The following is a 9,207-nucleotide window of genomic DNA, read 5'->3' as shown; positions in this document are numbered from 1 at the left end:
GTGGATGCCAAATCTTTTTCTTTTGGTTTTGCATGATATGATGCCTTGCTATATATTTTTGATGTTTCGTATATAATAACGTCATGTAATACCGTGTGGGGTGGTTATAATGTTTGAAAAAATTAACTAACTCTTCAGAGAGTTGGGTTGCAGAGACTCTGTCCTGAACCCACTGCACTGTTTTTAACTCTTGGGTTCATTTAAGTGATGGAGTCGCAGCACCATCTAGTGTTAAAGCGGGGTCAAAAAATGTAAATTGGGGGAATTTTTGTGTCTATTGTGGAAAAATAACTATAGTGGAATTCTTTGTCAGCCCGAAACACAAGAGAGAGCAACATTCATTGGTTAAAAAAATGGTGTGCTATATTTTTCTCCCTGCATGTGTTTAATTTCAATTGGTAATTGCATTCCAATTGCAGTCCAACATTGGATGCATATGAGTACATAACTTTAAACCATAATTTGTTTAATAGACATTTTACATTTTTTGCAAGGTGAAGCAGTGTTTCTAGGTACTGTCAGGTATTCCTACATTGCTGGTAAGGCTGCAGAAGAATAAAAAACATCCATGGTCAAAAAAGAAGAAGACACATTAACAAAAAAAACCATAACAGCTTGGAATTGCAGGACACTAAAGTTCTGTCATTTATTCTTTAAAAAGCAACCATAAAAGGCACAGAAAAATAATATATTCATCACACAACACAAATTCATCCTACACGCTATCATTTTGTAAATTCAAGAAGTACAGTACTATTGTTGACTATGTAAGTGATGGTGTACAGTACTGTGTAAAAGTCTTAAGCAGGTGTGAAAAAATGCTGTAAAATAAGAATGCTTTTAAAAGTTGAAATGTTAATAGTTTAATTTTTATCAATTAACAAAATGCAAAGTGAGTGAACAGAAGAAAAACCTAAGTCAAATCAATATTTGGTGTGACCTGCCTTTGCCTTCAAACCAGCATCATTCCTTCAGGCATTTTTTTCACACCTGCTCAAGACTTTTGCACAGTACTGTACATTAAGCTGGAAAAATAAAATAAATAGAACATATTGAAGTCATATTGAATGCATACAGACATTTCTGCAAATAGCTAGTGGTGCTATTCTTGTACACAATAACAGTATGAAAATATGTGATTAAAAAAATATTTTGAATGTAAAAAGCAAAACCATCTAAAGGTATTCAGGTCATAAACATGTCACGTTAAATGTTCCTAAACCTTATTTTATGTCAAAGAGATATCCAGAATACAAAACAACAGCACCAAAAAATAAAATCACAGCAACCACTGACACTAAAAATCACAATGACCAATGTCACTCAAGTACTGGAGGAGTTGGAATTAGCACTTATCATTAGCACCATATTGTTGTCCAACAATACGCCTAAATTATTCTGATACATAGACATTTTGCTAAAAATAAAAGAGTGAAGTAAAGGTTTAATATGTTTTCTACAGCTAGTGGTCAGACTATGAAAGTGCTACTGTGCAGGTCTAGATTTCCCCTGAAAAATGCACTTTTAAGTTTCTGATTATCACTAAAAATACCTACCCTGCTCCCCAAAAATTGCATTCCCATACAAAAAAACTGAACTCTCAATTACATTTTCAGGAACACGTATATTCTCCCAGATTACAGTCACAGTTTTAACACATGGATACGGAAGCCCTGAAAGGTAAGGTGAAAAAGACATTTCTGGGCATTGTTGGCCAAAACCTAAGTTTTATCTTGGACGTAAAAAAAGTTTCACCTTGAATTTCAGGGCTGGGTACTTGGTAAGGTTTAGGAAAAAAATATGGCTTAGGTTAAAAGATGTTGTTTGACGGATCCATCCACCTGACCTCCCCCTTACATGAAAATGTATTAGTTTTTGTGATAAAAACAAATGTGTTTTCCATAAAACATAATTGAGAATACAGCTTAGTTGTTTGAACATCATTTTCAGGAGGCAGGGTTGAAAATACTGTTAGTATCATCTATGTAAGAGTAAATATAACAAACTAAGATGACTGTTCAGTAATCTATATTTGCTTTATCAATATAATGTACTGACCTCTAGTTACTGTCAATTTCAACTACCCTCCAACAATGTAAACTCTGAGCAGCCCTTGGCTGGTACAATATCTAAGGATTTCATTGCTTTATTTGGTGGAAGCATAAGTGTAACCATACATGTGTAATCAGAAATAAAAAACTTTATTTCATTGACATCAAGTAAAGGTGTAAATTCTTGTCATGTTGACAGAGAGGCCAGAGTTCACAGATGGCTAGCTCTGAGGCGTTCAGGAGACAGGCTTCTTTTGCTGTTAAATGCCTATTTTTTAAAAAAAGATGACATTATTGATTATATTTACAAATATTGAGTCAAATAGATAAGGCTAGGATTTTCAAAGTACATACCCTTAAGGCCATGGGTGTGCATGCATGTTTTAAGTGGAAAAAGTGATACATCTCAGTTCGAAATTAATCTGAATTTTATTATTAGCATTAAAGAGTCAATATCACTATAACGTGCCTTTTGGTGTCCTTGTCAGAACATAGATGGTCAAACATTTACACACATATCAGTACAATGATAAGTCTCCTAAAATGTGTTTCCTTCATTTTATCCTGTTTTTTTCATTGGATGTATGTGATATTGGCATGTCCCACATACTGCTCCACTTACTACAGTGTGTGTGTGTGTGTGTGTGTGTGTGTGTGTGTGTGTGATCACTGGTTAAATGATACTATTTCAGAAAAAATGGCAAGGATATATTGTCCACAACAAGTTATTTGATAAAACGAGTAATTTTGATTATATATATATTCTATTTTCATAATCATATCAACGATGACTGACGCTCTCAGTAACATTTTTCCTGTCAATTTGTCTTTCTTTAATGGAGGCTGAAACAGTGGCTAGTTGCAGAATAAGTATTTATGCTAATATTTTGTAATTTTCATCACATTATGTGAAGCTGAATTGCTTATTGAGCTGAATGTTGTCAAGCTTAACATGTCCACCCTTTCACAGTGAAATATAAATAAATATAAAAACCTTTCTGAAATTAGGAATATATTTGCTAAACAGTACACAGTGGACGTGCTAACTGAGTCATGTTGCTAACTGAAGCTCCATCCATGCTAAATGAAATGCTAAAATTATCATAAAATGATCTGCCTATAGTTAATTTATAAAAAAAAAATTAAAAAAAAGTGTGTGAGCTTAACCAACATGCATTTCTAACAACATAACATCTACTTGATACAATAAATATGAAGTTCAATGAAAAATCTCAGCTTTTTTTTGGAAATGGGGAAGTCTCAAATGCACCTTATTGTGATATTGACTCTAAACCTAACAAAAGTCTTTCTGTATGTTTGGTTGCACTGTCAAATATTATAGAGACTTACAAGACTGCGAGTTGGGCTGAGAGAGCGAGAGCGCACAGGGCTAACACTCCTGCTCCGGCTTCTACTCCACTGCAAACACAAACACATCAGCAGTAAACACATGAGCCTCTCCGGGCACTTTCATTATTCACCAGAGCACACTTAAAATTAATTATGAGATGTTTTAAGTATTAAACAGTCAGTACCTGAGCACCCCTTCTAGTCACAGCCTCGCCCTTCACTACCACAGCATCTCCTTCCACCAAGGCTGGCCACACATGGTACATGACCAGAGGAGCCGTGAACTCAGAGTCATAGCTGCGACGATACCTGTAGGACACAGACAGGAGGGAAGAGTGAGGGAGAGCTGGGAGGATCCTTGTGTGTGTGGGTGACATCTACTGGTCTAAGTGATGTGCTGCACTTCATAGGGTCATGTTTTACAGTGATGTTTTGAAATGTGGCATGATACCAGTGGTGGAATGTAACTAAGTACATTATATTTAAGTACAATTTTGAGTATTTACATTTTATCTAACTTTATACTTCTACTCCAATACAGAGGCAAATATTGTACTTTTAACTCCACTACATTTAGCTGACAGCATTAGTTACTTTTCAGGTCGAGATTTAACATAAAAAACATGATCAATTTAGAAACGATTATGCATGTTTATAAACTGAACCACATAAAAGTATATTAAGCAGTTAAAATAAGCCCTATATGACAACAGTAAAATGCTGCTTACAAAAATATTTCAATAATAATAATCCACAGTATATTTTACATCATATACATACCAATCTGAGCTCTGCACACATGACATTCTGCATAAAGAGTACATTTACTTTTACTTTTGATACTTTAAATACATTTTGATGCAGGTACTCTTGTACTTTTACTGAAGTAAGTTTTGAATGCAGGACTTTTACTTGTAGTGGATTCATTCTGTAGTGTGGTAATAGTACTTTTACTGTAAGTAAGGGATCTGAAATCCTGCAGAGTAAACCTTTAAACTTAAACCACTGACTAGAAAGACAGAATGACTCAAAAGAAAACACATTTTAGGCAGCTTTGATACAGAATTTAGACTGTACAAAGTACTGACTTGTTGTCAATGTAAAGTTCTCCATCACTGGAAAAGGCCAAGTCAAGCGGGGGGTCCAGTGTCTGCATGGCAAAGGCCACCCTGCATGTCTCCCTGATTAAGGCACTGATGAGGACAAAGTCCACCTCTGGCGGGAAAGAGATCCGAGGGTTCACGTTCATGGCATTGATCACATCCTGGGGAGATGAAACAGACAAATACACTGCCTTTATAAGCATCAAAGTATATTAATTAGTTCACAAATGCTGCCATTGAGTCTTACATTGATGCTGGCCTGAACGTCATAGAGGTCCAGGTTTCTGACAATGTAGTCCACAGCTGCATCCTCCAGACTTTCAAGCCCAAAGTGGGATGAGGACAATGTCTTTCTCACACGCAGCTTGAACTGACGGTAAGCCAGTTTTGCTGTCTTAAAGGCTTCCTGCGAAATAACATGAAAAAACTACATTTTAAAAATCAACTGGTCCACAAAACAGCCAGTGATGCACAACAGATTTGGTACTTATCTCTACAATAATGACAGTCATACCACAACAGCAATGAAGATGATTTTCTGGACCATCTCTAAGTCAGCGATGTAACGTCGAAGCAGAGTCTGGGCCTCCAGACGCTCCACAGCATACAGGTCACTGAAGCGTGACACGAGGCGTGCGTAGCGGGAGGAGTTGGTCAACTGAGCTCTGGTGGGCGACTCACTCCTCATGGGGCTGGAGGAGCGACTGAGCCTCGGCAAGGGGCTCGGAGAACGGCTTCTCACCAACCTGGGAGAGGCAAGACAAGGCAAGTTTATTTGTATGGCACCTTTCATCAACAGGGCAATTCAAAGTGCTTTACAAAAAACATTAAAAGCATTTAAAAGAGACATATATTTAATGACATTCAAATATAGAAATTTAAGACTAAAAACAAGCAGATAAAATATTTAGGAAAAAATATAAAAGTAGCCTACATTCAAATATAAAAATTGAGAATTGAAAGCGAGCTGATTAAGGGACTCCTCTCGTTTAGTGATATGAGTAGAGAATTTGATTTAAAAAAAAAAAAAAATATATATATATATATATATATATTATATATATATATAATTTTTAAAATATTGAATTCTCTACTCATATCGCTAAACGAGAGGAGTTTAGCGAAAAGAGAATCACAGTAACATTGTTCTGTGTAGTGGTGTTTGTGTGTGTACATACAGGGTTTGCATGTGGACATACCTCTCCTGCAGCATGGCCTTATCAGTGCTCAGGTAGGACACTTCATCTCTCAGCAAGCGAATCTGCCGCTCATAATCATCAAGAGTCTCCAGCTTCCTCTTATACATATCAATCTGCTCATGTGCGGATCGTAAACTGAAACACAACAGAGGAGGACATGCTGCATATTGCATATAAAAAACAAATAATGGCAGTATTTCAGTGTATCACTCACTCTGCTTTCAGTTGCAATATTTCATCTTCAGTGGCCAGCAGAGTGGTTGCTGATTTGCTCTTTGTCTCATCCAGTTCCTTATGAGTCTCAGACAATCTGATAAAATAAAATAAAAATTCTAAAATGTAATAGTATGTTTCATTTATACATCTAAACATGAGCCATGCAAGCTGGGGCGGAAATCCCTGGTTCTACTTCTACTGTTTTATATTTCTTCGACTCACTCTGCTCTGACAGAGTCCAGCTGCAAGCGAGTGGAGCATAGCTGAGTGTCCATCTTCTGCATGTCACTGTCATGGGAGGCAGAGAGCTCCCTGATCCTCCTGTCCTTCTCTACTGACTCCTGGTAACAAATGACAATACAGTCCAAATGATTTACAGTAACTACAACACCAGAGGACAGTAATATGGAAGTTATGTGAATTTTCTATCTATGGTAAACTGTTACACTGGATGAAATATAAATTTTTTGATGGATAAATTTACAGGTGCATCTCAATACATTAGATTAGAATATGATGGAAAAGTCCATTTCCAATAGTTAAAGTCAAATAGCCTCAACCAAGTATTGAGTGCATATAGATGGACATACTTTTCAGAGGCCAACATTTCCATATTAAACATACTTTTTAAAATTGGTCTTTTGTAATATATTTTTTGAGACACTGAAATTTAGGTCTTCATTAAATGTAAGCCATAATCATCATAATTAGAAGAAATAAATAAATTAAGACATGAAATGTTTCAATCTGTGTAATGGATCTATATAATGTGTTATTTCCACTCATGCACCTGTATGAGTACATTTTGTTATTAAGCCTAGTAACAGATGAAGTCACCTGGATGAGCTGTAGACTGGTGTCGTCAGTAACTGAGGACCTCGCCATTGAAAAACAGGTCCCAAGCCATGGCAGAAGACGTGTTTTGAGAGTGTCCACTCCAGCATAGTGTCCACCTGAGTCATAAAAAATGTGTGTTGAGTAGTTTATGATTGACCATAACCTAGTCAACACGTTTTTAAATGAATACAAAGACCAAATGTAAATTTTACCCTCAGCGGCCGTGAGGTTGAGGATGGCGAACAGTTGGCCCTGGATCTTGGCTGTTAGTTCAATAAGCTCACAACATCTGTTTAGGTTCTGGTCACAGGAAATCACCTGGAAGGGTAAATATGACAAACTGTAACAAACAGTAGGCTAATGAAGAAAACAAAAGTAAAAGACAATAGGGCTTTTGTTATAGCCTAGCTAAAATTATAATGTTCTAATAGTAGAAATGTTTATCATGTTTCTATAAAAAGATTTTTTATTTTTTTTTTACTAAAGAGAAGAGACCAGATTTAGCACCCACAGACCAAAGGAAAGAGTCAGAAAATATCAGTGAAAAGCAACAGGTATTCATGTTTGCAACATAGCAAAATGTTTAATGTGCATTCATATATGTTTTTCAACCCGTTCTCCAATACAAAAAAATGATCAACAAAGTGCCCTTACATTCTTAGCAATAACAAAAACTTAAAATAACAATACAATAAAGGGATAAAATAGCAATAAGTCACTCCATCTTTAAACTAAATCTCCAGGTCCTCCTCTCTCTGTACATAATAACCACCTGTCTTCTACCATCATGTTCTTTCTCCTGTCTTCGAAGAAGAGGACAAAAAGAAAGAAAATTCCAACAATATACCTTGGCGCTAATGGGATTACTCCAGTCCAACACAGTCATGAAAAAAATTACTATTATTTTCTTCTATTTTTTGTTCATTTTAATGCCTGGTACAACTAGGCTAAAGGTACATTTGTTTGGACAAATATAATGATAACAACAAAAATAGCTCATAAGAGTTTAATTTAAGAGCTGACATTTTCCATGGTTTTCTCAATAATGATTATGGTTATTTTGTTGTTATCATTTTATTTGTTCAAACAAATGTACCTTTAGTTGTACCAAACATTAAAATGAACAAGAAATTGAAGAACACAAGGGTGGTCTAATAAAAAAATTTCCACGACTGTATCTGCCTTTCCTAACGATGTTCCGAAAAGATTGACCTCCATCCCCCTTCACATATGCAGTCAATCTTTTCAAATTAGGACTTTATCATTTTATTCTGTGCATTTGTAGTATACCCTACAAGACATCTCTGTTTTTAAAGTTTAGTGAATTAACTTCCTGTCCCCCTCCAACGCTCTGTCCCTGTGTAGGTGCCTAGAAAACTTTAACAGGAAGTGACAGGAAGTGAACCATCTCCATGAAGTAGAAGATCTTTGGAGTATTCCAACCGTAGCCATGACGACTGGCGTCCATAGCAACCAAACTCTACCGGGAAATCAATGTCATCTAAACAAGTGCATTCCTCTGCTGTGGTGTTTTAAGTTATTTCATGCATCATTCAAAACACTCTGCTTACACTGTATTATCCATGTAAAATAAAATTGCGTAAAATAAATGTTCATTTTTCGAGAATAAGTGGAAAAAAATCACCAGTCGACTGGAGTAAACAAATCAATTCATAATGTTTGCAGGACTAAAACTGAAACACTACTGTAACTTTTAGCCACTGCGTTAATTAATGAGATAAACCACCGTGCAACCGAGGCTAACCGAGGCTCTGATGAAGTGCTTTGGTCAGATTTAGGTCGCTCATTACTTATTGATGAACTTACATGATAGTCTTTGTGCCAGCTCTCAAGCTTGTCCTGTAAGACGCTGAAGGAGCAAGTATTAGTCAGTCTCCGCAGTGTGTCGGCCATGTCTGTCCGCAAAAAACTAATACTCGGAGGTGTGACTGGCCCGGGAGGAGGACGACAGCCGCCGGGGGTGTAATCTCTCCGTGCAGTGCAGTAAAAATTCCTGTCCTGGCTGCTTTCTCCACCTACGACACAGATGCCAAGCACTGCCTCAGTTGTGGCAACCAAGTGAGGAGACGAGCCGACAACCTAAAACCGCACAATGCTTTCAATAAATAACTCGTGACGGATAAACTACGAGCACGACTCTCTGTGTCACTGCCCTGCAGCTTCTGTTCTCCTGTGATGTAAATACGATTGTAATGTCATACTGTCAAACGACACCAAAGGCCCCCAGAGTAAACCCTGTGGCCCAGTAACGCAGATATAGGCTACATGATGAACATATCTTCTGACTAAGTGGCTGTGTTGGATTAAATCCGATTATATTTCAGTAGCAGGGAGTTTTGTCAGATTAAAGCAGATTTAGGAGTGCAACAAGTGGTCTAAATTACATGATCACATGAGTCATTTTATCCTGAAACAAAGAACAAGGAGCAG

General features: G+C 36.8%; 1 protein-coding gene across 1 annotated transcript; it reads right to left on the bottom strand.

Annotated features, from left to right (window-relative positions):
• Positions 1 to 628: 628 nt before the first annotated feature.
• spata18 (spermatogenesis associated 18) lies at positions 629 to 8,929 on the bottom strand. The gene is made up of 12 exons (XM_059341434.1): positions 8,584 to 8,929; positions 6,969 to 7,074; positions 6,757 to 6,872; positions 6,142 to 6,260; positions 5,918 to 6,013; positions 5,704 to 5,838; positions 5,019 to 5,250; positions 4,752 to 4,910; positions 4,490 to 4,665; positions 3,587 to 3,710; positions 3,402 to 3,470; positions 629 to 2,319 (listed from the first exon to the last, which is right to left on the bottom strand). The coding sequence occupies exons 1-12, from the start codon at positions 8,668 to 8,670 to the stop codon at positions 2,263 to 2,265; spliced, it is 1,476 nt and encodes a 491-aa protein (XP_059197417.1). The 5' UTR covers positions 8,671 to 8,929; the 3' UTR covers positions 629 to 2,262.
• Between the last annotated feature and the right edge of the window lie 278 nt (positions 8,930 to 9,207).

The sequence above is a fragment of the Centropristis striata genome, chromosome 9 (assembly GCF_030273125.1).
Source record: "Centropristis striata isolate RG_2023a ecotype Rhode Island chromosome 9, C.striata_1.0, whole genome shotgun sequence".
In the NCBI taxonomy this organism is placed as follows: Eukaryota; Metazoa; Chordata; class Actinopteri; order Perciformes; family Serranidae; genus Centropristis; species Centropristis striata.
The sequence above is the reverse complement of the archived record's forward strand: the minus strand, read 5'-3'. Positions and strand labels throughout refer to the sequence as shown.